The sequence below is a fragment of the Girardinichthys multiradiatus genome, chromosome 10, assembly GCF_021462225.1.
Source record: "Girardinichthys multiradiatus isolate DD_20200921_A chromosome 10, DD_fGirMul_XY1, whole genome shotgun sequence".
NCBI classification, from domain to species: domain Eukaryota; kingdom Metazoa; phylum Chordata; class Actinopteri; order Cyprinodontiformes; family Goodeidae; genus Girardinichthys; species Girardinichthys multiradiatus.
This window is the reverse complement of record NC_061803.1, coordinates 3,073,084-3,100,319: the sequence shown is the minus strand read 5'-3', so window position 1 is coordinate 3,100,319 and position 27,236 is coordinate 3,073,084. Positions and strand designations below refer to the sequence as shown.

The following is a 27,236-nucleotide window of genomic DNA, read 5'->3' as shown; positions in this document are numbered from 1 at the left end:
AGTAAATTGAGTCAAATATGTTAGGTTTTAAACATTTTGCCTTTAATACGTTTTTCAGTGAAATCTTAACTAAAGCTGTATGTTGCCTTAATGCAAAATTAAGCTTTGACCAAACTAACAAACTCCAACTTTACTATTTCATTGAGTAAATTACAGGAAAAGACCTTAAATATAAAGTGAAGAATAAGATAAAATCGTAGTAATTGTTCGACAGTTTAAAACGAACAGAATTTGCTATTACTTGATTCTTGTTTCATAATGGAAATATTCATTTTTGTCTTGTATTTTGTCTTGACAGTATTTCAAATATAATCAAATAAATGGAGTCTTCTCTAAAATAATTAAAACTAAAAACCTGATTAGCAGATCATTAAAGACCATTGAATGTATCTTCATGACGTTTTGCTTCTTCCACCGTGAGGCTGTTTAATTGCTCCTGGAAGCAGGAGTCGTTCTTTCCCAACTCTCCTCCATGTTGGGAAATCATATTAAACATGTTGCTGCTGGAAGGAGAAATTCATGCTGGTTGGTCACTTATGTTAACCACTTTCTCACCCGGGGGATGGACCATAAGATGATCCCAGATAGTAGACAGAAGTGACGTCCTCTCCTCCTGTATGTGTCTCAGTCCTGGACTAAGACAAGCAAACCCAGCGATCCGTTCCGTCTCTAATTCATTCAGTTCACAAACATTACAGCAACACGTCATTTCAAGAAATTCTTGAATAGTTTAGAAGAGTGCCGGCGAGGCTTATTGTACCTCATACAGAAATAGGAAAACAATGTTATTGTTCTGGAATCTGCAGGTTTTTGTGGTGCTTTTTCTCTTGAAAGGAAATGCATGGTTGTGGTGTTTTTTGAAGCATGAGTTTTCACTAACTTCTTCTAATCGAGTGTCACATCTCCTGGGAATATAACTGATTTGATCTGTTGAGTTTAAGGTAAGAATCTTAATGAGTAAGTTTCACGCTGTGCTTTTTCTTTCTGCTTGTGTTTGTGCTTCCCAGCTTGGTTTCTGCATGCTTTAACTAATTTGTTTTAAGTGTTTTTTCGTGCAGTAAAATATGTTTTTGGAAACTCTGTATCAGCCCCCCCCATCCTTTTAGGTCCTTTTAGGTCTTTCTCTTTTCAAGTGACCCCAAAAAAAGCACAGTGGAAACTTGAGGGAAAAACATTTGACAGGAATATTGGCAAGAAAGGAGACAACTTATTCCTTTATAGTCCCTGAGATGTGGTTCTCTATAAATGGTGGGGAAGTAAGTTGATGTCATTAATGAAAATGTCTCATGATTTTTTCAAGAGTGAAACAACACCTTCCTCATCACCACGCAAGGTGCCATGGCAACAGTTACACAACCTCAATCAAGATTTACAGGGTGAGCTGGAGTCCCAGAAGTGCAAGCAGGACCTTGCGCAGCAGCGGATCCGGACCTTAAAGAGGAGCTACACTGAAGCTCAGGATGCCGTAGGCCGCCATGAGACTGACATCCAGGCTCTGCAGAGCAAACTTGCATCTGCTATGGCGGAGATCTTGGCTAGTGAGCAGGCTGTGGCCCGCATGCGCAATGAGCTCAAGCTAGAGCAGCAGCGATCAAAAGAACAAGAGGAGGAATACGGTCTCACTGAGGCAACCTTACGAGCCCAGCTGAAGGACAGTGAAGACAGGCTCCGTGAAGTTGAGGCAAGCCTTTTGGAGAGAAACCAGGCTCTCAGGCACCTGGAGCGCCAGCAGGCCCTTCAACGAGATCACATGAAAGAGATACAGAGGTTGCAAGAGAGGCTACAAGAGGTAACGGCTCGACTAATTGCTACCGAAGAGGGCCAGGCACTAAAGGAGGAGCGCCTGAGGAATGAGCACTGCAGCATGCAAGAGAAACATGAGAGGGAGAGACAGAATCTGTGTAGAAGATTGGCTGAGGCTGAAACGACACAGAAGGAAGTAAAAGACAGATTGTTGGAGGCTGAGCAACAGGTTGAGGCCTTGTTAAGAGGGAGGCGGGCCTCAGGTGGGAAGGAGTGCAAGGAGGAAATGCTAAAGATGCAGGAGCAGCTGGCCCAGAAGACTGACATGGTTGAGACGTTGAGGGAAAGTGTGCGAAGGTTGGAGGAGGAGAAAGGCCAGCTGACCTGTCGCTGTCAGGAGCTCCTCAACCAGATCACAGAGGCAGACCGTGAAGTAAACAAGCTCCGCACTCGTCTGGAAACCGAAGAAGCAGATTACTACACCCTGGAGCATTCATATGAGAGAGCTACTCAAGAGTTTCAGAAGATGAGCCAGTTCCTTAGAGAAAAAGAAGACGAGATCAAGCAGACTAAGGAGATGTATGAGAGGTTGATGGAACGTAAAGAGCAGGACCTAAAAGAGGCTCTTATCAAAATGACTGCGCTTGGCACCAGTTTGGAGGAGACTGAACAGAAGTTACAAGCAAAAGAGGTGCTTATTTGTCAGATGAGTCAAAGTCTTATTAGTAAGACTGAGCCCTGCAGTGCTAAAGATCTGCAAGCCAAACTTGTTGTTGCAGAGGATCGCATTGAAGAGTTGGAGCAGCACCTCACCGCCCTGCAGCTAGGCTACTCCGACCTATACTTGGAAGACAAACCAATCTCAGACCAGGACAGAAAGGGAATAGTTAAATCATCATCTCCCTTGTCATCAAATACTGAGCTGTCTATAGATGACTCTAAGACGGACAGAAATCTCTCTGATGATCAAGAGTCTGAAGCTAAGAGACCAAGGATACGATTTCCAAGTATTCAGTGCCAAAAATATGTCGACCCCGAAGGTGCAGATGGAAGCCATGAGAGCAGTCTTTTTGTTGAAAGAGACCAAACGAGTAACCAAGATGTAAACGTAGACCCTCAGTCAGCTGACGCAAACATCTCTGATATCGCACTCTCACACACTAGTGACCCAGAGAAGTTCATCGCCATCATACACACACTAGAAGCAAAACTGCTTGCCACTGAGGAGAAGCTGAGAAATCTCACTCAGAATCTAGACTTGCAGCGAGCCGCAGAGACCACAGACATCTCTCAGATGTCTGAAAACATGCCTCGTTTGCCAGCGGACGTTGCGAGTGTTGGGAGCGTGATAAGGAGCAGTTCTGCTTTCAAGCATTACACCGACGCCTTGGTATGTGTTGAAAATGGACGAGAGAAGGTAAGGGCTGTGCTAAGTCGCTCCCATGGTACCAGTGATTTACACCTGCACTCACTTTCAGAGATAGAGAGCGATTTGTTCAGTGCTTCTCTGCACATTCGACAAGGCCAAAAGAGGCTGGAAGAGCAGTCACCGGCTGTCCATCAAGCTCAAACCCCAGAGACTGTAGACAACGAAGCACTGCTTCTCTTTGCCAAAACCTTGTCCTTTGAAGCCGCAGTTTTGAGCAAAATGGCTTTGTTAATACAAACCTCCAAGTCCGACCTCTTGCAAGCTCTTGTTGAGATATGGGAAGACTTGGAGCACGTCATAACGAGTGAAAAAGATTGCTTGGCAATAGTTTATGCTGATGTCTTGACCAGGAAGCTGATGTTGGAGAGTGCATTCTGGAAGGAGCTGGAGAAATCTGAGGCTGATGCTGCTGGGTTGAAAGAGAGCGAAGCAGCTGGTGTAGATAAAAGCGTCGTCTTTAACACCTTCCTTAAAGCAGAAATTGCTTACTCAATGGAAAACCTCAAACTTTGCTATGAAGAGAAATTCAAAGTACTTAAAGGGGAGTTGGATGATGCCCACAACAGGCTTTATCAAAGGGAAATGGCTCTTAAAGCAATTATTGATGCTTCAAAAAGACCAGATTTAAAATCTGTAATCAAAGATGTGAAAAAGGACCTTGGTATTGGCAAACAGAAGTTAGCTGACATTCGTCCCCCTGAACTTGCTCCCTACATGGAGCAGATTGAAATGGAAGAAGCTAGAGATTTGGCTGAGCAAATAGTTGATAGACACTTGGAGAGTGTGATGCCCTCTTGTGGTCATCAGTCCATTGAATTGTTTAAAAACACCCATGACAAGCTGGCTAAAGAGCTCCAAAGACAAGCAGGAATCCTGCAGAAGTATGCTGAAGAGATAGAAAGCAGCGGAAGCCACCCTGCACTGTCCAAAATGATCCAGGCTGTTTTAGGACGCCAGACATCCCATAATGTTACAAGTACCTCTCTTTGTTTGCGTGAAGCCCTTATACAGGCTCAAGTGGCCTATGTGGCATGTAGATTACGTGTCATGCATGAGCAGGAGTTGGGCTTGTGTAAGCAGACCAGTCAGAATATGGAAGTTCTAGTGCAGCAGCATGCCTGCAGAGTTGCAGACATCCAAGAGAAATACGAGGTTTCTTTACAAGAGGAGCGAGAGAACTTTTCTCAAACTATGACCACACTCCAGAAGGAGAATGAGACCCTGAAGAGTGAGCTCAGCAAACGTGTCAACCAGCTCACCCAGCAGCAGGAGCAAGTGGCCCTCCTGGAGGATCGTTTTCGGAAGGAGGCCGAAGAGCTGAAGGAGAAGTGTCAAAACGAGCTCAGTCAAGCAGAGCATTGCCGGGCCTCAACCGAGCTGGCCCTCATAGAGACGGCAGCTGACCGTCAGCGAAAGCTTGAGGTTCTGCTGGCAGACATAGACAACATGGAGGAGCGTCACAACAGTCACGTTAGGAAGCTGGAGGAGCAGTTTAAAGACAGGATCATGGAGCTCCAGCATATTCACAAAGAGGAGCTGGATAAGTTACATTCCCAGTATGTGGAAAGCATTCAGAGTGCCAAGAAACACCTCGAGGTTCCACAGTCTCCTCCTTGTGAAGAGGCTGAGATGCAGATGGAAGAGGAAGAGCAGGGGAAGAGGCTGAATGCACAAAACATGTCAGAGGTGGACTCCATGATGGTTCTGAAGGACCGAATCCAGGAGCTGGAGACTCAGATGAATAGCATGAAGGACGAGCTGGAGAACAAGCACCTCGAAGGAGATGTGGCCAGCCTGAGAGAGAAATACCAGAGAGACTTTGAAAGTCTGAAGGTTTTTCTTCTTTTATTACATCCTAGTAAATCAAACATTTAAAGGAGAGAAAAGTAGATAGTGAGATATAATGAGATTTATTTTTCTCTGTCACTGGGAAATGATGTGATTTAATATTTTAAACTGGGATTACAAGCTAGGTCAAATTCAGCTGTGTAAAGATTATATAGTTTGAATGATGACATCATTTTTTTTTAAAACACGAAGTGGAAGTTCTTGTTCATTATGTCCTCGTCAGTCAGAGCAGTGGTGTTAGACTGCGTTGTTAAGGTTGTGTTTAGGCCTTCCTGGTTGATCCATTCAGAAGATCTGATGTTCATCATCATTACTCCCAGGTCAGGAGTTCAAATGAGAATAGCCAAAAATGACAACCTACTTTATCGCTTTTCCATTGGTACAAAAGTCTTGAAAGAAACTTTAAAAATGCAATTATCGCAAATAATATTTTGTGTTATACTGTTTACTTTCTTGTAAAATATGAGCATGTTTGTTATTCATGAAAAATATAAATAGTGACAGCTCGGTGCAAGCAGGATTTAGTTGTTTTGACATAAGCACATTTTTCTTATAGTTGAAAATAAATGATTGCTCAGACTGGAAATAAATCTCCTTTTAATGCAGATCAGAATATCTGGTTGCAGCATATTTATGTGTCAGATTCCAGTTTGTTTATGTTGCTGATAATAATCGTCTGTTTGCAGTAGTGTTAGTCATGGAGTACCACAGGGTTCTGTGCTTAGGCCAGTCCTGTTTTCATGTGTTCACTTGGTAAAAGCATGAATTATCTAATGATTCTCAGCAGTATGTCTCCATTTAGCTTTATAAATCCAGTCAGTTCAATATGACTGAAGCCTGCATGACTTCATTTTCTGCTTTAACAGTTAAGCCAGACCCCAGCTGGGCTTCCTTCAATAACTTTATACCAGTAGGCATTAAATTGTCAGTTGAATTACAAAGTTTTATAGTATAATTTAATTGAATTTAGGTCTTTTTATTTATTTTACCCTTGTGTTACTCAGCATTAAGGTAACATTAAGCGTTAAATTATGTTTTGATTTCTAACCTATAGAGGCTGCATCTAGGGTTAGAAAACCAGGATATATTTATGATTTATGGAACAGACAGAAATAAAACATGATGATTGACTGGATGGATCAAACAAACATCTTAAATGAAACAAAAGTTCTTTTGTTTCATTGTTTTTTTACTGAACATCGGTCCTTTAAGTAGGTATTAAAATCACACCATTTCCCATGTCCATTTATGGTATAAACTAGTCTGTCTATAAAACTCTTCTGGGCAACAGCTTCACTGCTTTAACCTGCTCTACTAACATAGCTGGACTTTAGATCAGGATCTGTCCTCTGCTTCTGTCACCAGTTTCTGCATGCAACCTAGTCAACTATTATTAGACACTTAATACGTAGTCACAAATAAATCACGCTGTAGATGGTGAAATGCATCTAACTGTTGCACAAATAACTGACAGACCTTTCTTTTTCTAGGCCACATGTGAGCGTGGTTTTGCTGCAATGGAAGAAACCCACCAGAAGTTGATAGAAGACCTCCAGAGGCAGCATCAGAGGGAGATCTCCAAACTCATGGAGGAGCGAGAGAGACTGCTGGCTGAAGAGACTGCTGCTACTATCGCTGGTAAGAAAAGCATCTTATAAACATGCTCATTTTGTATTAAACGGGATGGTCATTAAACATGCGACACCATTCTTCAACGCAGCTATAGAAGCGATGAAAAACGCACACAAGGAGGAACTGGAGAAGAACCAGCGGTCCCAGCTGAGTGGTCTGAACTCTGATATTGACGAGCTCCGTCTGCAATATGAGTACGTTCCACTTTTACTAGAGTACCTGAACTTGTTTACGTTGTAAGAGATTTCCAGATGCTTCTCAGTACATCAGAATGTAGGGGAAAAGTTCACTGATTTAACAGAAAATTCACTTGGAACTATGAAACTAATATATAGATCAATTCCACTCAGTGAAATATCTCAAACATTTATTTCAGTTAATCTTGATGATTTGAATTTGAAATGAAACCTTTACAAAGCTCTTAAAGGATATGGATGCCTAGGGTGCTGTATGCGAGGATATCAATGGAAAATTGAGTGGAAGGAAAAAGTGTGGTAAAGATTACTAAACAAGATTAACTTTACGCTGAAATTCTAGTTTATTAACATGCAGCTGTAAGGTGTATGGATGATAAGCTCACTTATTAGTTTCACTTTTCATATTGTTAAAAAATGCTAAATGTTTGCTCCTGAAAAAGAATATGTTCGGAGATGGACATCATGTTCTTCACATTCAGTTAGATAAGTAGATGGACCAAAACAATCTTTATGGAGTTTGGAAAGAAGCTTTTTTTGTCAACTTCTCTGAAAATCATCTTGTTCCTGTTATGTGGTTTTTTTGCTCATCCCTTTCCTGTGGAAAATATGTATTTAGAAAACAATCAGGAGAGAATTCAGGTTAAAATTGTGACGCTCTGATTGTTTAGGGAGGAGCTCCAGTCCATCCATAGAGAACTGGAGGTTTTGTCCGAGCAGTACTCTCAGAAATGTCTGGAGAACGCTCACCTGGCTCAAGCACTGGAGGCAGAGAGGCAGGCCCTCCAGCAGTGTCAGAGGGAGAACCAGGAGCTAAATGCCCACAACCAGGTCAGCATCCGGCTCATGTCCCGCATAGACAGGAAAACATTTCTATCTACAGGGTTAAAACTCCACCTTCTGTCCTGCAGGAGCTTAACAACAGACTGACTGCAGAAATCACTCGCATGCGCTCATGTTTCAGCGGTGAAACTGCTCTTTCACCACTTACTCATGGCAAAGACGTGTACGAACTGGAGGTATGAGGAAACCCACCCACACTCACTGAACCCCACTAATAAGTGGAGGATGATCTGAATGAGCTTTGCTTGTTATTTTGTAGGTGCTGCTTCGAATAAAGGAGTCAGAGATCCAGTATCTTAAGCAGGAAATCCACTCCTTGAAGGATGAGCTGCAGTCTGCTTTGAGGGTGAGCAAAAATCGCAGTTTACTGGAGCTATGCTTCTTTAATACTTTCCAGGTTTAACTCCAATCGATTATTTTGTCAGGACAAGAAATACGCCACAGACAAATATAAGGATATCTATACAGAGCTGAGCATCGTGAAAGCAAAGGCTGACTGTGATATCAGCAAGCTGAAGGAGAAGCTGCTCATGGCCACAGAAGCCTTGGGGGAGAGGAGTGTTGATGACGCTGTTACATCTGGATACGGTTTGTACAAATGTTCATCTCCCAGTGATCTGAAAATCCTGTTTTAGTTGGTCTGGACCAGAGATGGAGACTCAGGTCAGAAAATCCGTTTTTTCTCTCGTTTTCTGTTAGTTTCATTCTAGGCGCTCGTGTCTTATTGGTCATTTTTATGTTTTTTGTTTTCTTTTAAATTTTTTGGACCTGTACAGCACTTTGGGAACTTCAGGTGTGTAAAGTTCTCTATAAATAAAGTTGGATTGACTGAAAAATTAAAAACAAACTTCAGACGCAACATGGACTTCATGCCCTAAATACGGGAGACTTGACTTGGACTCGTGTCTTAGAACCAGTTTTTATCTCATGTAATGAAGAGTGAAAGGAAGCCGGTTTGTGAATGTTACAAGGACACTTCCAGTAGGTATCAAAATAAAAGCACTTCCTGTTCTGTTCATATTGAAGTCCAACAGTCATTTATTTATCTAATGAAGAAGAGGACAATATGAAGACAAGGATAAACATCTGTTAATTTAGTCAGTACAAAGATGAACAAGCAGAAATTCAACATGAACTGCTTTTAATCTCACATCATCACTTAGCAGAAATGCCCGTTTATATGTCTAATGGGATAAATATTACATTTGGAACAATTTTCAAAATAATAAATATTAGCCTTTAGCAGATTTTGGTGAATTAAATATTGAAGTATTAAAAGATAAATATTAAATGTTCATGTGATAAGTTAGGCCGAAAGACAAACCGGTTAGAAGTCCTAACCAACAGCGATGCAGAGTTAGAGATGACCCAGATCTTGACTTGGACTTGGAAAAAATGACTTGTGAACATCTCTGGTCTGGACTAATTAAATAAGAGATGGTTATTGTAATGAACTGTGATACTCAATAATAGTTTTAATGTGTTTTAGACATCATGAAATCAAAAAGTAACCCGGATTTCATGAAAAAAGAAAAGTCAACAGCCTCCAAGCTGCTGAAAGGCCTAAGGTCAAAGGTGAGTGATGTTCTTCTCACATTTTAGTTGTATCTCAGCTGATTGTGACAGTGAAGATGTTTCAGTGTTGTCCTTCCTGTCACCTTCAGTAGAAACCCGAGCCAGGCCTTAGTCAGGATGTTTTTATCAGGAAGTCTCTTTTGCTGGAAGTTTGTCACGTGTCTGTTTTGTCCATCAGTCTGTCACTGAACAGGTCTCATGGGATAGCTGACACTCCCATTCTGGGGGGATTTCCCCCTCCAACCCCAGCCTAAAGATGTGCTGTAGGTATAGCATGATGCAGACCAATGCATGCACGGGTTCTCCCCTCACACTCACACCTTTTCTGTCCTTCCTGCTACTCACCACAAAAAGGTGGATATTATAAATGTAAGCAGTTCAGAAAAAGCACAGCTTCTCACCTTCCTTTCAGTAAAGTGCATTATTAGTGATTTCCTTGGAAAAGGTGGCATCACTTTATTTTTATCAAATTTTCCTCCATTGATGCTCGTGTTTTGCTTCTGCAGGATCTTGCAAAACTTTTCACACCCTTGAACATTTTTGACAAACACAAATTTCAGACCAACACAGAGTGCTGGATAATTGTAGCAGAAACAAAATGATTCAACGTTTTTAGAAATAAAAATCTTCTTTGACACCTTTAAATAAAACCCGGGAACCTTCAGCGGTCTGCTTCTGGCCTCTGAGGCTTCTTAGACCAAGGGCCACAGTAGACAGTTCAGGGAGAACGTTGTGGAGAAGTTTAAAACAGGGTTAGGTTCCACAACAACATCCTAAGCTTTGAACATCTCACAGAGCTCTGTTCAATCCTTCACCGGAACATGGAGAGAGGATGGAACCCCTGCAGACCTTCTAAAGACATTTGCAGCTTTGCTCAGTAGCGGTAGATAGCCGGGTAAGGAGAGCATTAATTAGAGAAAAAGCCAAGATACCATGGTTTACTCTGGAGGAGCAGCAGAGATTTAAAGCTCATGCTGTCAGGACAACTACTACTTGTGAAATCTACAAATCTTGCCTTAATGGAAGAGTGGCTCAATGAAAGCCCATCGCTGATATAAAGAAATAAGACGTCCTATTTGCTATAAGCCGTGTAGGGCTCACCATAAACATGAGGAGAAGGTGGTCTGGACAGATGAGACTGAAGTTTAACTTTGTGGCCTACATGCAAAACCCCATGTGGTAGAAAACTAACATTACACATCACCCTGAACTGACACCTCATAGTGAAACATGGTGGTGGCAGCATCATCCTGAGGGGATGCTTTATCTTAGTAGGGGCAGGGAATCTGGTCATAGCTACAAAGTCTTGGGTTAAATCCTACTTCCCATCTAATCTGACTGAGGTTAAGCTGTTTAGCTTAAGAAGAATGGGCAAAAATTTCAGTTTCCAAATGTGCAAAGCTGTTAGAAATGTAACCCAAAAGCCTTGCAGCTGAAACCGCAAGTAAAGGTGGTTCTGCAACATAATGACTTGAGTGGACTGAATATAAATACTTCACATGTCTCAAATTTCTTGGCAAAAATGTAAAAGAAACTTTTCCATCATTTTAGAAAAGAACAGAAATATCGTTTATTGTCCCTCAGTAGTACAGCAGGAAAATCACAGTTCTGAACTACTTTGTCACATAAAATCCCAGAAAAAAAAAAACAAGGTTTGTGGTTGTAACTATAGAAATGTGGAAAAGTGGTTGTGAATACTTTTGCAAGGCAGTGAGTGTTTGTATTTATCTTTACGTTTGGTTCAGCAGTAAGTTCTGTTGTTGAGTGTGAAAATATTCACTTGTAACACTTTTCCATGCATCTTTTTATTTTGTGTTGAGAGAGAAGATTTATCTGTTCTTTCCTCAGGAACCGGCAGGAAAATAATCCAGAATATTGTCTTGTTTTCGACAGAGCCTGAAAGAGGGACTGACTGTGCAGGAACGCATGAAGCTTTTTGAGGCTAAAGACTCCAGAAAGATTTAAATATGTTTAAATGTCAAGTTCCTCATTTATCTGGTCGGACTGCCTAGGATGAGCCGGCCGGAGCTTTTTACAAGATATGATAAAAATTAATCAGTCATAAAATGTTCAGACCTGGATCTATAGCTTCCATTCCTCTAAGTTGTCATATTGTAATTATTATTATTTAATTAAGTGGATCCAGATTATAAATCCTGTGATTTTATCTTTTTTTTTTTTGAACAATGTCAGTGAAACTTTATGAGGGATTAATGACACCATCACCGTTTTCCTCTCAGTTCCCCAAGACGCCAAAACACACAACAATACGCAGTATGACTAATATCTCACTTCCGGTATGAATTATCTGCTGTATTTTATTCTTGTTACAGTGTTTATATCTGAGGGTTTTATTGTGTTTGCTGTTGCACCAGTTGAGCTGTACGTAAATACTGGATGCGTGTGGAATAGTGTGTGGCGGTGATCGGTGAGGCGTCTGCTGTACTTTGGTTTGAGTGATGCTTCTATCTGAGAGTTATCCAGGGGAGGGTGGCTGTCTGTGAGGAGGATGTAAGATGGGTGAGGGTAAGGAGGGAGATTGCACTTACTTGACTACTTGAGGAAGCTTGTGCTTTATTTTTATCGAAGATTGGTGTAGTGACTACATTTCAGTTATTGCAGTGCAACCAAACATGCTGACCCGTGTCATATTCAGTGAGAAGCAGTTTGTTGTGATAATGGATTTCTAATTACTTTTTTAAAGCTCTTAAAACTTGGCTTTGTATTTTCTGACATGGTGTGAGGTTATGCTCTTAGCAAAGCTAACTGTTTAGGACCCTGCATGACTGTACAGCATAATGTAAGCTGCAGGATGATCACGTCGCCTCGTTTTTTCCTATTTTATGCCTTAGTGTGAACCTTTTAAAAAGATCTAGCTTTGCTTTCGCAGATGCTACTGTGTCGATGTTGACATTGAGATGTTTTACTGTAGAGCAGCAGTCTGAAAGCACTTGTCCCTGACCGCTCACTCTAATCTAGACGTGCCTCCGCTGAGTGAAGAATATAAACATCCATGAAACCTGTGCAGCTATGGAAACACACTGTATAGTATTCGAACCACACATTTTACATATGAGGATGCCATACAGAGGAGTTCTGTTTTGTTTTAAACTTTTACCTTGCCTAATAGCTCCACATGAAATATATATATATGAATATTTTTTATTTCAATTCAATTTGAATGTAAAATGTTTAATAAATGAAGTGTTTGAAAAACTGCTTGGTCTGTCTGAGTCGAATGTTCCTTCCTGCTTAAAAAACATTCTGTTCAGTCTAAAATTACACCAAACTAAAGGAATCATGTCCGAAGAAAACAGCCTTCTGCAGGAATAAACTGAAATAAGAAACACATGCACACAGTCATACCTAAAAGCAATTCTGAGAGACCAATTAAAACCTTTATTTTTGGACCAGGGGAGGAAGCTGGAGTACCTGGAGAGAACCCACATATACACGAGGAGAGCATGGAAACTCCATTTAGCAAGGCAACAGTGCTACTCCGGGCAAACTCATGTTAAATTTACAATTTAAAGCCTTCACTGCATGTTTTAAATCCCTAACAGATTATAGAAAGAAATAAGATTTATCTGAGATTTTATTATTGTGTAACAGCCTTTTGTGTGTTGGAGAAGGGATGCATCTAAAAGTTGCAGGATAAAAGATCTCGAGGAGTTGGGCTTGGGCACCCCTGGTTTAAAGCATCAGGCACCCTCCTTGGTTTTCAAAGGCAGCTTCAGTTATACAATTATGGTCAGAAAAATGGTTACAAAAAGATCCTATCTTTTTGTAACCATCCTCAGCAACGCCAGGCTGCATTGGAAACACTCTTCAGTGTGGACCCCGTTACTGAATGAAGAAGACTCAATGTTGGCTTTTTTCAGAACCACGGAATACTTTACGGATAAAGTTAAAAGATACATAAAAGATGTGAGAAGCTAAGAAAAAGATATATATGACATCAATATATATATATGACGTCTGGCTTTCAGTCAGGCTGGGAGAGAGCCTTCCTGTTATCCGTTGAAAGCATCACAACAAAGTTGCTCTGATTAGACTTTGTGTCAAAGATGATGGATTTGGAAATGCAGCCTTTTAGGTTAGGATGCACGTTCCTAGGTCATACACACAGACCAATGTGTTGGGAATGCTAACTGTGGTTATCACGAGTTAAAAGATGCTAAAAACAGTTTAAAATGTCAACTCTAATTCAGTTTTTGTTTTAAAATAATAGTAAAAGCCTGAAAACTATAGTTTTCTACCAGTTAAGTATACAGGTCCTTCTCAAAATATTAGCATATTGTGATAAAGTTCATTATTTTCCATAATGTCATGATGAAAATTTAACATTCATATATTTTAGATTCATTGCACACTAACTGAAATATTTCAGGTCTTTTATTGTCTTAATACGGATGATTTTGGCATACAGCTCATGAAAACCCAAAATTCCTATCTCACAAAATTAGCATATTTCATCCGACCAATAAAAGAAAAGTGTTTTTAATACAAAAAACGTCAACCTTCAAATAATCATGTACAGTTATGCACTCAATACTTGGTCGGGAATCCTTTTGCAGAAATGACTGCTTCAATGCGGCGTGGCATGGAGGCAATCAGCCTGTGGCACTGCTGAGGTCTTATGGAGGCCCAGGATGCTTCGATAGCGGCCTTTAGCTCATCCAGAGTGTTGGGTCTTGAGTCTCTCAACGTTCTCTTCACAATATCCCACAGATTCTCTATGGGGTTCAGGTCAGGAGAGTTGGCAGGCCAATTGAGCACAGTGATACCATGGTCAGTAAACCATTTACCAGTGGTTTTAGCACTGTGAGCAGGTGCCAGGTTGTGCTGAAAAATGAAATCTTCATCTCCATAAAGCTTTTCAGCAGATGGAAGCATGAAGTGCTCCAAAATCTCCTGATAGCTAGCTGCATTGACCCTGCCCTTGATAAAACACAGTGGACCAACACCAGCAGCTGACACGGCACCCCAGACCATCACTGACTGTGGGTACTTGACACTGGACTTCTGGCATTTTGGCATTTCCTTCTCCCCAGTCTTCCTCCAGACTCTGGCACCTTGATTTCCGAATGACATGCAGAATTTGCTTTCATCCGAAAAAAGTACTTTGGACCACTGAGCAACAGTCCAGTGCTGCTTCTCTGTAGCCCAGGTCAGGCGCTTCTGCCGCTGTTTCTGGTTCAAAAGTGGCTTGACCCGGGGAATGCGGCACCTGTAGCCCATTTCCTGCACACGCCTGTGCACGGTGGCTCTGGATGTTTCTACTCCAGACTCAGTCCACTGCTTCCGCAGGTCCCCCAAGGTCTGGAATCGGCCCTTCTCCACAATCTTCCTCAGGGTCCGGTCACCTCTTCTCGTTGTGCAGCGTTTTCTGCCACACTTTTTCCTTCCCACAGACTTCCCACTGAGGTGCCTTGATACAGCACTCTGGGAACAGCCTATTTGTTCAGAAATGTCTTTCTGTGTCTTACCCTCTTGCTTGAGGGTGTCAATAGTGGCCTTCTGGACAGCAGTCAGGTCGGCAGTCTTACCCATGATTGGGGTTTTGAGTGATGAACCAGGCTGGGAGTTTTAAAGGCCTCAGGAATCTTTTGCAGGTGTTTAGAGTTAACTCGTTGATTCAGATGATTAGGTTCATAGCTCGTTTAGAGACCCTTTTAATGATATGCTAATTTTGTGAGATAGGAATTTTGGGTTTTCATGAGCTGTATGCCAAAATCATCTGTATTAAGACAATAAAAGACCTGAAATATTTCGGTTAATGTGCAATGAATCTAAAATATATGAATGTTAAATTTTCATCATTACATTATGGAAAATAATGAACTTTATCACAATATGCTAATATTTTGAGAAGGACCTGTATGTTGACTCTTCAGCCGATTAATGGAGTCAACCATTGCTCTCCTCCAACGTCTCCCTCCCCTTCCTCCTCCAGGTCTTTACTGTCTTTTAAAGCGTCCTTCAGTCTGACCCAGAAGGCATCCTGCTCTACAGGGTTCTCCGGCCACAGCAGGTAAGTCTTTCTGTGCACAATCCTACGCAGTCGTGCATAGGGGGACAGGCAGTGCTCAGGGATTTCCTCAAGGAACACCATCAGAAGGACATCGCTCCCATCACACAGAAGCCTCACACTGGCCAACTGAAACTCCAGAGAGCACCACTCACTCTGCAGGTAGGAGCGAGTTACCACGCAGATGGTGTGTCGAGAGCTATAGATTGCTGCCTCGATGTTCTCCAGAACCGCAGCACCGGGGCGGAAGTCTCTGTGGTGCAGGCACAGCCTGAGCCTCGGTGCACCAACATCTGGTCTCTCCAGATTAGGCACCAGCTGTCCCATCACCCAGTCCTCATCCTTGGAGCTGTAGGAGATGAAAGCATCATACTGAAATTTAGCCCCTGCACCCCTCTTTCTTCCTCTAAGCCTCGCTTTGACCATGAGCAGCAGGAAGCGCAGGGTAGGACCCTGGATATGCCAAGCCAGACACACAAACACAAACAGCACATCCATCACAGTGCAGGAGATGAAGAGAGTCAAAGAAATCTGGTCATAGGAGCAGGCCTTGTCATCAAACTGCCACAGGTAGCGAGACCTGCCGTTGTCACACTCCAAATTGTACAGGTAAGGCACCTGGGAGACATTTAAGAAAGAAATTAACAACCAGGAGTACTGCGTGAACTGGAACTGATAGCTTGCATCTGTCGGTACAGCTGGTGGTACCTGTATCTGAGTGTTGTTTATAGCCCAGGTTTTGAACCAAGCGTTATCACAAGTGCAGCTTAGTTGGTTTTCTGAAATGTCAAAAACTCGCAGTCTGAAAACACACAGACATCCAGGGAGTTGGTATTAAATCAAAAGGTGATGCAACTGTAGTTAAAATCCAAGAAAAAAATCAGTAGCAGTGGATGACATTGGTGATGAAGTGTTAGTGCAGAAATGTGGGGATAAAACAGCTCTCAGAGATGCCAATAAGTCAAAGAAATATCAGTGTCAGAAGGCCCATAATGATCGTGGTTCATGCCATCAAGAACTATGAAGTATTATCATGTGGAGGAGCTTTTGTGTTGGAGTTACCTCCAATCACCGAGTCAAAAGAGGGAAAGTCCTGTTGACTGCAGTTCACACTACCTGATTACCTTGGAGTCTCTGGGGGTTGTCCTGTAGGGGTGCCATCTGGGGATTCTGTCAATCACACCCCTGTGGGCGATAAAGGGCTCATCCACAAGGGTGTGATTGGTTAAACACCCTCCAAGATCTCACTCTACGATGAGTTTTATAGTTGGACTTCTGTCTTATCAGGACCCCTTACAGTTTACATATTGGATCAACTGATCTATAAACAACTTCCTGTCAGAAAGACAGCAGAGCATAGGTGTGTGGAGCAAGACATGCAGCATTAAACTGAGCACGGGTGCCTCAGGTATGTGTACTCAGTCCTTGTTTTGTTTTTTTCCACTGCTGAAGCATAAAACTGATGATTTTAATTTGGACTCCACCTGTTCAGTCAATGAGAATGATCAGCCCAGATTTATCAATACTTTGAGGCTACTTAAAGGTCCTGTTAATAGCAGGTAGTGTCTTGTGCTTCTTTAATAGCTGCTAAAAACTAAGCTTTCCATTAGCTTGTGTACCTTGGCAGATTATCCAGTATTTCCTTGCTCAATGTGTGGATGTGGTTTGACTGAACTCTAAGAATTTCCAAGGAATTATTTGGAGGCAGGAGGTGTGCTGGTAGGGTGTCCAGATCAGCCCTGTTTAATATCAGCTTCGAAAGGCCTTTTAGAGGTAGCAGCACTGCAGTCAGGTTGGTGTCTTTCAAATTCACTCCATATATGTATAGGATCTTCAAACTGATCAGAGGAGCAAAGGCGCCAGGATGTACATTCATCTTGACGCTGTTTCCAATTTGCATGCATTTCAGTTTCTGTAGACCTTTGAAGAAATCTGGTCCAATGTCACCAATGCCAGACCCTCCAGGTCCCTGGTATCTCATTTCCAGATGCTTTACAACAGACATGTAAAATCATTAGTTAGACATGCAGAAATATTCAGTGCAACATTCTTTTTATTCTGATCATGAATATAAAAATAACATTTACCTCCAGTGAAGTTAGGTGGATAAAAGGGGCTTCATAGGATCTGAAATGGAGGCGGTTGTTATAGAGAATAATGTGGGTCAGTTTTTTAAGGCCAGAAAGAATAGATGGCGTCACCCTACTGATCCGGTTCCCACTTAGGTCGAGGTATCTGTTGGGTTAAAGGGATGCTAAGGATAACGTAGACAGGAAACAAAGATGATTCATGTGGCAGACCATAATAATCACCTTAAGTTCTTCAGGTCCTGGAAAGTGCCTTCTTCAATAAAACAAATTAGGTTCAAACTGAGGTTCAGTTTCTTCAGCCTGTACAGATTACCGAAAGTCTTCTTCTTGAGGGATTTTAGCAGGTTAAACTGCAGGTAGAGCTGCTCAAGTTGGGTCAGGGCATGAAATATATTCGGTTCCAGCTCAGTGATCTCATTTTTCATAAGAGACAGGCGATGAAGACTTTTCAGAGGGACGAACCATCGAAGGTCAATGTTACGTATTCTGTTCCTGTCCAAGCTTAGAAATGTCAGCTCAGTCAGGCCTCTGAATGTGTCTGGCTTAATATCCACAGAATTTTTGTTCAGATAAAGTGTTTTCAATGCTGTGAAAACCTCAAATGTTGAATTTGATATCTGCTTTAAACCACAGTTGATGAGATAAAGTTTGCTCGTGTTGCTCATCTCTGAAGACAAATGAGCTACATTCCCTAATTTTGCTTCATTGATTATTAACGTGGGTGGAGTGGGACAGTCCAGAAGGCTGGTGTTGCTCGCAGGTAACTTGGATCCTTTTAGGTCCACCTGCATTAAAATAAAATTCACAAAAACACATTAAAATGGTTTGAAATAGAAGGAAAAGGTACTAAGGCATGGAGGACATCTACCTCTACTGTGGAGACGTTGTCCATTTCTCTCAAGACATCACAGATCATCCACGGAGACGTCTCAGCAAACATAGAAAAAGATACATGGATGAGATCCCTCTTTGTCTGTCCAGAAAGCCCCATTAGACCTTCTACTTTAACCGACTGAAGGAGAAGAGTGCCCAGCTGCTGGTTTGAGTCAAAAGTATCTGGCCTCAGCTCCAGTTCTGTGTTGTTGGACAGTTGGATGTACGTCAGGGCAGGGAAACAGCTCACATTCACCTTCTGGATGTTGTTTACTGAAAGATTCAGATACTTTAGAGTTAATGAGCTTCCACATTCTTCACAGCTGAAAGACCTGAGCCTGTTGAGAGACAGATCAACGACTTCAATGGCAGGGAGGAGATAAAAGAGAAGACCGAATACACCTGAAAGGTTGTTTTGGCTCAGAAGAAGGACTTTCAGACTGGTGAGTCCCTCAAATGTGTTCGAGTGGATGTTAGAGATGTTGTTGCAGGAGAGGTTGAGGAATACCATGAGATGAAGGCTTTTGAATTCTTCACCTTTCAGATTAAACAGCTTATTTTGACTCAGGTCCAGATGTTTCAGTCCAGCAAAACGAGCAAACGCTCCAGGTGGGATGGCTCTGATCATGTTCTTGGACAAGTTGATTGCAGTTGTGTTTTCAGGGAGCATGCTCACCACTCCAGAAATGTTAACAATCATTCTGTTGAAGCACCAAATGTGATCCACCTCTGCATAATTCTGAGAGCAGCTCCTGAAGCCAAACCCGCTGCAGACAGAGAAGTTTAGCAAAAGGAGAAGCAGAGCTGCTCGCGCCATCTTTGCATCATCTGCCACAGCTTCTCTTAGAGGCAGCAACCATGAAGACCAAGAGATCTAGAAATAAAGAGTGGGCAGGTGGTTTTGTCAAGAGGAAGCTAGAGGCCTTCAAAAGCATAAAATCAAATATAAACAAAGTTTCAGGTTTTTTTTTTAAAGGGGAAATAACCTAAACATTTTTATATGTTTATAGTGAAGCATTGACTTAGAGTCTAAATGCATCAACATTTAAGCAGATAATTAAAAGTGGGAATATATAAAACAAACATCCTTAGATTAAACAGCTAAATGCAACTTTTGGGAGTTAAAATAAAGTCACTTCCTTTTATTTCTTTCTTATGGTAAACTACTAGAGCCTGCTATGTCATAAATTGTTCATGCGAAGAGGAAGATTCGCTGTAAACGTCTGTTCAACAATAAATGCTTTTTATTTGAACTACCACATATTATTACAGCAGAAAACAACATCCAAACGTGCAAAAATAGCATTTTTCTCCTGAATTATGAAAGTTAAACGACGTAAATATCGAAATATTAGAACATACCCTTCTCATCGTGTCCAATGCACATCTACCCATTGTAGTCTACTCATCATCTTTATAGACTGTTGCTAATTCTGAAAATATGTTGCATCCTCTTTTCATGAAGTGTAGTGCACTTCTTCAATCATTCACACCTCTCAGTAACATGTATCTGCAGTTGGATTGTTTCAAAGTTCCTCCTTCTGAGCGATGAGTTTGTGAAATCAACAGCGTTGCAGCAAAGCCTTATCTTGTTTTTGTCCACATGAGGGAGCCGTCAGCTTAGGTTCTGAGCTTTAACGAAGCTGAGAGATCTACACAAGTACAGAAGAAGCAGCAAACATTATTTGGAGCTCTGAGCTGTCTCTAAAAAGCAGAAGTGGACACTGAAGCAGACCCAAAAATGATCACATCATTGCTGCTTATGTCAACTAGCGTGCAAGAAAGGCTTATGAATGTTTGCTGAAGAGGTGCAGGTCTGACATTTTCACCAGAAACAGCAAGAAGAACCAGGCTGGTTCTGAAGGAGCAGAGACAAATTCTGTTTAGCTGAAATATTTCAAAAATGTAGATTCCTTCCTCCCAGCGTGGTTTTCTCAAACCAGGACCCAGACGTGGACGTCCACCTAACTGACAGTTAGAGAAGCAGCCAAGAGGCCCATGGTAACTCTGAAGGAGCTGCACAGAACCACAGGCCAGGTGGAAGATTATGGACACGTCAACTGTCAGTTGTGCACTTCACAAACTGGCGTTCATGGAAGAGAAGCAAGAAGAAAGCCGTTAGAGGTCTTGTTTGCAGTCTGTTATTAGCTGAGTAGGGGACCAAGCAAACGTGTGAGAGAAGGTGCTCCGATTAGACCAGAACTGAACTTTGCCTGCATGGTGGTGGTGGCAGCATCATGCTGTGGGGATGGGACAGGAAAGCTGGCCGGAGGGGAAGATGGATGGAGCTAAATACAGGACAACCGTGCTGGAGAGGGCTTGAGACTGGGGTGAAGGTTCACCTTCCAGCTGGACAATGACCCTGAATGTTCAGCCAGAGATACTATGAAAATGGATATAAATGCATGCCACACTTTTCAGATTTTATTAGTGAAACATTTCAAAGCAACATATTAAATTCTTTCCGCTTTACAATTATGCACTACTTTGTGTTGATCACATAGGACGTAATACAGTAATGTGATGACGGGTTATGAATACTTCAAAGTATTTGATCTACCTGATGTTTAAAGTGACCTCTGTGACCTCTTCAGGTTGAACATCCACCAGTGGCTCAGCTGGTCCTGGCAGCTGACCTTTGCCTCTGTGATCTGGGGGTGATGGTGGGGAAGGACCCCCCTCTTCTCCTCAGAGCAGTCAGAAAGCTTTAGGTTTGCTTTATCAGGGGCCCCCAGCCTTTCCTGACCTTTTCAGCAGGGGGTCTCTGACCTTCAGGAGTAGAAGCACAGGTAACCGCTTTGAGGGCAGTTTGGCTTTAGGAGCTGCTTCACCTTTATTGCAGTTTGTGGCAGTTGGAGGTGTGCTGCCACTTTAGATGTTTATCTTCCTTGGTGGTAAAAACCGTGTGAAGAAGGTTTATTGTTTCTTCCTGCAGTATATATGTGCCTTCATGTCTGGACAGTATTGTTTTATTGATAAACCAGATTTTTAATTTTGTCTCAGCTGGATTAAAAGAATAAACTCTCTTGGTTTATGGTGTTTAATACATTTTCTATGCATCAGATTAAGTGAAGCAGTCAAACAGAACATTATATAAACAGCATTTCCCTTTAAAACATTTTCCACTAATTACATTTATTGGATTTACATTATTTTACACATTTATTTACAAGATTGTCTCCCAGCATGATTCTTAATGGACCGAATGCAGCAACCAGTGGGTTCAGTAGATGAACGTACCACAACCACACCACCTTCACATTTTCATTCTCGTCGTCTTCTAATGTGCATGTTTAGCTGTCGGGGGGGGTCAGAGGACTTGGGGGACACTGGGCTTCCAGTCGCTGAATGGATGAAGGTCTCTTTGGAGGTTTGAGGGAGGAGGCGATGTCTGTAAACATGACTGATCGGCCATCAGGGCAGAGCAGGACGCTGGAGTCTGCTTCACACTTCGTGGTACGGCTCGGCCACAAGGCCTCTGCTGACCTCAGGCCGAGACCACCCGGATGCAGGACTTCGGTGTTCACGACCGACACCTGACTCATCTTGATCAGCATGTCCAACGACTGCTTGCGCTTCTCCAGAGATGCCCTCATCGGCTTCCTCTCGCTCTCGTCCTCCTCCTCTTTCTCCTCCTTCTTCTCCTCCACTTCCTCGTCCTCCTCTTCTGTCTCCGAGGGGCTGGCTTTAAGGCTGCGGTCCTCTTTCATAATTTGCTCACCAGGTGAGTCCGTCGACTCCCTCTTCACCGACAGGTCAAGAGGTCCGTCGCTCTGGCCAGCCGTGCGCTCCAGAGCCTGGTGAATGTGGGAGAGCTCGCTGCGGATTTTGTTCAGGTGCTCCCACAGGTGTCGCTGGGCAGGAAGGTCCTCCTTTTCCAGGTGAGAGATTTTGCGCTCGGCCTCCTGGTACTCCTGCAGAGCCTTGGAGAGATCAGTGAGGAGAGCCGCCACCGATTCTGAAGCACCCTCTTCGATCGCTCTGGAGGCAGCCAGGTCTTGGCTGTTGGTTCCAGCACCAGCTGACAAACAGACCGCTTCACTGTTTGGACTGATGAGAGGTTTGTACCAGTGGTCACTTGGCCGGGTCTGAAGCTGAGCATCTTGTAAGCTGAAATAAGAGATAAAGAGTTTAGATTGGACACCTAAAAAGTTTAGAATTCCTGTGAAAAAAGAAAACTGATATTTCTGAGAATCTCCACCTGGTTTGTAGGAGAGTTTCGTCAGCTGATGCTGTCTGAAGGTTCCTCAAAAGGTCCAAAGTGAAGGCCATTTCTTGCTTCTTCTCTGCAGGTGCTTCATGGCCTCTCAGGGGACCTCCTGTCCTCTTGAGACCACAAGTTGCTTTGCCTTCCTTGGCTGTCGCTTGTATCTTATCTCCCACTGTGCTGCCCTGGTCGGGTGAGTGTCTCTGAGGTGACACCCAGCCAGTGGGGGACGCGGTGTTTCCTGGCCTCAGAGTAGGAACTTTCCACACACCGACTTTAGACTGGAAGCCAGACAAAAGACTTGCATCTAGACTGCTTGATGGGGTCTTTAAAGATTTGCCGGCATCACTCTGAGCGCTCGCTGGTCCAAAACTGTGCTCACACAGAAAGGGGTAGTAGAGGCGAGGGGGGATGAGAGCTCTGTCTGGATGAGTGCTGGATGCTGGGTGCATCAGCTGAGCAGCCGATGCCAGGAAGGGAAGCTGGGCGAACTGTGCGTGGGTCTGAGCGGCGACATCGGGAGCTGCAGTCGGAATGGCTGAGTTCATGTAGGAGAACAAGCTTGGGCTGAGGGGATAACCTACTCCCAGCACTGACAAGTTGAGTCCGGTGGGATCCTGAAAGTCCACCAGGTTGGGTGGAGGAGGGTAACAGGGGATTGAACCGTTCACTCGCGGCCGAGCACCCTCTGCTTTAGCTTTTGTGTGACTGGACGCAAACAGCCGCCACTGCTCAGACAGGAGCCCAGGACTGGCTAGACATGTTTTTGGCAGCTTGTAGTGCCTCAGCTGGGCCTCTACCTCTGCAGAGCGGACTCGTAACAGCTGATCTTCAAGAGAAAGCATGTCAGCCATCAGCAGCTCTGACTCTGGCTGTTTGCTCCTTTTGTTTGCAGCCTCCGGAGACTCTCCTCTGCTGTTGTTGGAACTTTCTTTGGCCATTCCAGGAATTTCTGCTTGCTCCTCTCGCCCTCCCTCTTCATCATCCTCTGCTCCCTGAGTTTCTCTGCCCTCACTGTCCTCCTCCTCAGACCTTCGTAGCCCCTGCTTCTCCACGCTGCATATTACCTGCTCTAGTTCGTCTTTCCCTGCAGCATGCAGGCCGTGCGCTTGCTGGAAGGGTCGCAGCTGGTCTGGATGCAGGATGTTACCCTTCTTGTACGGCCAGTCCGACTCTATGAGTAGAGACAATGAGTTCTTGCAGAGACTGTACTTCATGTGGTTGTACAGGTGAGATTTCTCCATGCAGGTGAAGGGACACTGAAAGCATTTATAGTTGTAGGGTTTGCCCCATGGTCGGGGGATGTAGTGCGGCTTCTTCGGTTTTCGCTCCTTGTGTTTGCCGGCAGACGTCACTTTGCAAGCTTCATCCTTTGACATGATTAAAGGTTGTTTCAAGCGTAGGTGCAAAACAACTAGATGTATTCAAGCTAATCTACAAGCTTTGTTTTTGTGCTATGATGCATTTCATTTGATGCAACGTTTCCTTTGTTCCTGTGAAACAAAAAAAGAGACAAACACGTAAAGGAAGCTGAAACTGAAGGACTGATTTTAAATAAAAGAAAGTTCTATGTACATTGGTGCCTGGTTTAAAATATACTAAATATATCTGTTATCTGCCTGAGCTGAGGATTGCCACTAACCTAACTGGAGGGAGGCCTGTGCTGCCCCTCTCTCACTGTACCTGCCACTATTCATTAGCTCAATGCAGCACCAGGCGGTAGCAGGGCCCCGGGCAGAGGGGCTAACAAAGATGTCACAGGGGACCCTGCACCTGTGCAGCAAGGCTAGGGGACGGACCCTGGGAGGGCAGCTACAGGCACCTCCATGCTGAGGATGGAGTAGAGCTGGTAGGAATGGGAGAGAAGTTGGGGGTTTGAGGCCGGATTGCTAATGAGAGAGCCTGGCATCATGCCTAAAGGGCGTCATTAGTGCCAGGACTGGGATCTGGGTCAGGACATGGTGAATAAGTTCAACTGCTCCTACTGAACCGTCTCGTCTTAGTGTTTCTTCATTTAGAGTCGGGTCAACATTGATAACTAGAAGAATATTATGTTCTGTGGATAAAATGTTTAGAAATGTACTTTCTTGGCATCTTCTGTCAAGCATGAAAATATCTGTTAAAGACCCAATTTAACAACTTTAAATTACATGTCCAGGTCTTATCTAATTGTTATTTTGAAAATCTAAATAAACATTACTTTTATACACAATTTTCATTCAACTTCCTGAAAGGAAATGAGATTGGCATCTCACAAAATATAATAAACAATGTAAAAGAAGGAAATATTTAGAAAGAATAATAATAATAAACAATTGCATGTTGAAATTTATTTTAATCTGTTTTATTAATCAGTGTAAAAATCTGTAGGCATTAAATCCAGCAAATCCTTCTTCTAATTGCTGAGCAGCTTTTTGCATGTTTCCACTGGTCTTTTGGCCCCAGGTATTTAAGGTTGGAAGGCCTCCTTGCCATCACCCTAATCTTTAGCTACCTTTATCAGATTCAAGTCCGGACTCTGAGTGGACCATAATGTTTCTATGACTTCCAGTCAGAAGAAACATGTTGGTAAAATTAACAGATTGCTTTAAACTTAAATGGGCCCGTGGTATGAATAATTTTGTGTTAAATAAATCTATAAAATATGCATTTACTGTCTTCAATATAATTAATTACATTTCTTTTTATATCTCATTTTACTTTTCCACCTTTTTCCTAATTTTTCTAGTTTCCTCAGCTTTGCTTCTTATCCGTAACCGTTTATCTTATATCACTGCATCTTAACTAGAGATGCACCAATCCGTCGGTGTGAGATCAGAACTGAACAATTTCTCCATGATCAGTTCTGAAAAATATTAAGTGAATGCATCAAATCGCAGAACTTCCAGCGTTATCAGTTTAAAGCATCAGCCAGCAGCATGTACTTTGAGGAACCTTTCACTAAAAATCAGATGAAGGTTGGAGACAGATGCACAAATGGGGATCATCTTGTAGTTTTTTTACCTGCTGTACCAAAGGAACCTGCAGCTCACTTTTTGTCTTCTTCAGTCTGAATCATTCAAATAATTGGTGTCAACCAGGAGAAGCCTGATCGGTGCATCTCTAAAAGAAATCCCTTAAAATGGATTAAATAGTTTCTTTATGCTTGAATTACTTTGTGATCTTTTATACTGTGAGCCAAGCCGTTGGCTGGAGCCTGCAGTGAGCTGAGGAGGCGTCTTCTCCTCGATGTGAAGTCTTTCAGGCTTTTATTTTGCCTCTGTCTTCAGGCCATTCAGAGATAAAAGTCAGTTAGTTTTGAAAGTTTAGGGTCCATGTTAATAAATTACATAAAAAAGAACTTGTTTCGGCCCATATTTGTATTTGTTTCTTTGCAATGAAGCCTGATGTGTCAAAGCTTTGAGATAAAACCCAGTGAGGTGAACACAGGTGATGGGAGGGTCAGTTCTGTTGAGAGACGGCCAGGTCTCCCAACTGGACCTTCAGAACTGGCCCGTTTGATTGGCTAACTTGTCCGCCTCAGGGCTCTGACCTGAGCTCTGTGCTCATAATGGAGTCTAACAGCTGCAGCTACGAGCCAATCAATAAAAATCATTTTTACTGTACCCCCCCTCTCCTGGCCACTGCAGCAGCCTCTCCTCCTCCTCCTCCTCCTCTTCCTCCACCCTGCCGCCCCACATCCAAACCCTGTGGTCCTGTTTTAAGCTTTTAGGGATGGGATCAAACAAGCCCGGCCGCTTGAACATCTATCGTTGCAATTAAGAAGCTTCACTACACTAAAAGCTTTGGCAGCTGACATGTGAGAGCAACCAGCCTGTTGGAGGGGCTGCTTCCAGCAGGGCTTTCATGCAAACAAGGGATTCGTTTTCAACTTAAATATATGAAATTAATTAGCTAAGACGAGAGTTGAGGTGGTTTCTGTGTGTCCACTTCTGAGAAGAAACGTAAAAAAATAATGGAAATACTTTAAAATCGTGTTTTTACGTTCAGTTTTTTTCAATAATGCAAAAATATTTACCCTGAAATTTGCAAAAAAACACAATAGCTATGAAACTGTTAAATTAACAAACTGTAATTGGTAAATAAATAATATTTAAGCATCCCTGAAGCTAAAAATGAAGTTAATGTTTTGGTTTTTTACAAAACGAAAAAAAATGCAAAACATCAATCACAAAGTTAAGCTGCTTAAACATCCTGCATGTCAGGCCTTCTATTTACCTTTTTGTGAAAACATCACCAGTTTGCCTGCATTCCTCAAACCTCCATAAAATGCATATAGAAATATATTCATTCATACCTAGAGAAGGTCCCGGTGTGGCTGTCTGTCACTTCTCTGCAGCAGCAGCAGCAGCAGCAGCAGGGCGGCGCGTCCCGCACAAATGGGAGCGCAGGAGCGAGAGTTGAGATATATATTGACTGGGAGCACTGCCCTGGGGCGCTACAATACAGCAGCTCCCCCTCTCCACCCTGCAGCCCCCCGCCAGATCGTCAGATGTGGGCTCCACCTTGCAGCCCGGACCCAGAACACCAACATACAGATTAATGGCAAAGGTTAGGTTGATGATGCTTCGTGGTAAAAACAGGGAGTAGGGTTCATCTGGGGTTTGTAAGGGACTATATCTGCAACACGAAAGATTTTAAAGGCTTATTTCTAATTATTTACCAGAGTAAATTGTATAAGAATTTAATTTCTTGACCAAAGTTAGTGAGATGACCTAGAACTGCTAAAAAAATATTAATTATAATTATAATAGAATTTATAAGGTCCTTT

The 27,236-nt window shown here is 42.7% G+C and overlaps 3 protein-coding genes across 11 annotated transcripts in view; 1 reads left to right on the top strand and 2 right to left on the bottom strand.

The window, feature by feature from the left end:
• si:ch73-103b11.2 (centromere-associated protein E) overlaps positions 1 to 12,483 on the top strand; it is a 55,634-nt gene extending 43,151 nt beyond the window's left edge. For 8 of the 9 annotated variants that reach the window (XM_047377003.1, XM_047377009.1, XM_047377008.1 and 5 more), the window contains 9 exons: positions 1,301 to 5,005; positions 6,511 to 6,658; positions 6,741 to 6,846; positions 7,518 to 7,677; positions 7,758 to 7,865; positions 7,949 to 8,035; positions 8,115 to 8,277; positions 9,179 to 9,264; positions 11,158 to 12,483. In XM_047377003.1, the coding sequence (XP_047232959.1) occupies positions 1,301 to 5,005; positions 6,511 to 6,658; positions 6,741 to 6,846; positions 7,518 to 7,677; positions 7,758 to 7,865; positions 7,949 to 8,035; positions 8,115 to 8,277; positions 9,179 to 9,264; positions 11,158 to 11,229 (4,635 nt within the window). In that variant the 3' untranslated portion in view covers positions 11,230 to 12,483. Of the gene's footprint in view, positions 1 to 1,300; positions 5,006 to 6,510; positions 6,659 to 6,740; positions 6,847 to 7,517; positions 7,678 to 7,757; positions 7,866 to 7,948; positions 8,036 to 8,114; positions 8,278 to 9,178; positions 9,265 to 9,442; positions 9,528 to 11,157 lie in introns of all 9 variants that reach the window. The other variant, XM_047377005.1, reaches the window with a different exon arrangement.
• Positions 12,484 to 15,157: 2,674 nt separating this feature from the next.
• LOC124875370 (toll-like receptor 13) lies at positions 15,158 to 19,122 on the bottom strand. Its single transcript, XM_047377499.1, has 6 exons — positions 18,254 to 19,122; positions 17,608 to 18,170; positions 17,383 to 17,530; positions 16,915 to 17,285; positions 16,004 to 16,097; positions 15,158 to 15,913 (listed from the first exon to the last, which is right to left on the bottom strand). Exons 1-6 carry the CDS (start codon positions 19,073 to 19,075, stop codon positions 15,158 to 15,160), a joined length of 2,754 nt encoding a protein of 917 aa, XP_047233455.1. The 5' UTR covers positions 19,076 to 19,122.
• A 362-nt stretch (positions 19,123 to 19,484) lies between these two features.
• On the bottom strand, positions 19,485 to 26,858 carry prr35 (proline rich 35). The gene is made up of 3 exons (XM_047376468.1): positions 26,763 to 26,858; positions 22,460 to 23,958; positions 19,485 to 22,368 (listed from the first exon to the last, which is right to left on the bottom strand). Exons 2-3 carry the CDS (start codon positions 23,842 to 23,844, stop codon positions 21,552 to 21,554), a joined length of 2,202 nt encoding a protein of 733 aa, XP_047232424.1. The 5' UTR covers positions 23,845 to 23,958; positions 26,763 to 26,858; the 3' UTR covers positions 19,485 to 21,551.
• Between the last annotated feature and the right edge of the window lie 378 nt (positions 26,859 to 27,236).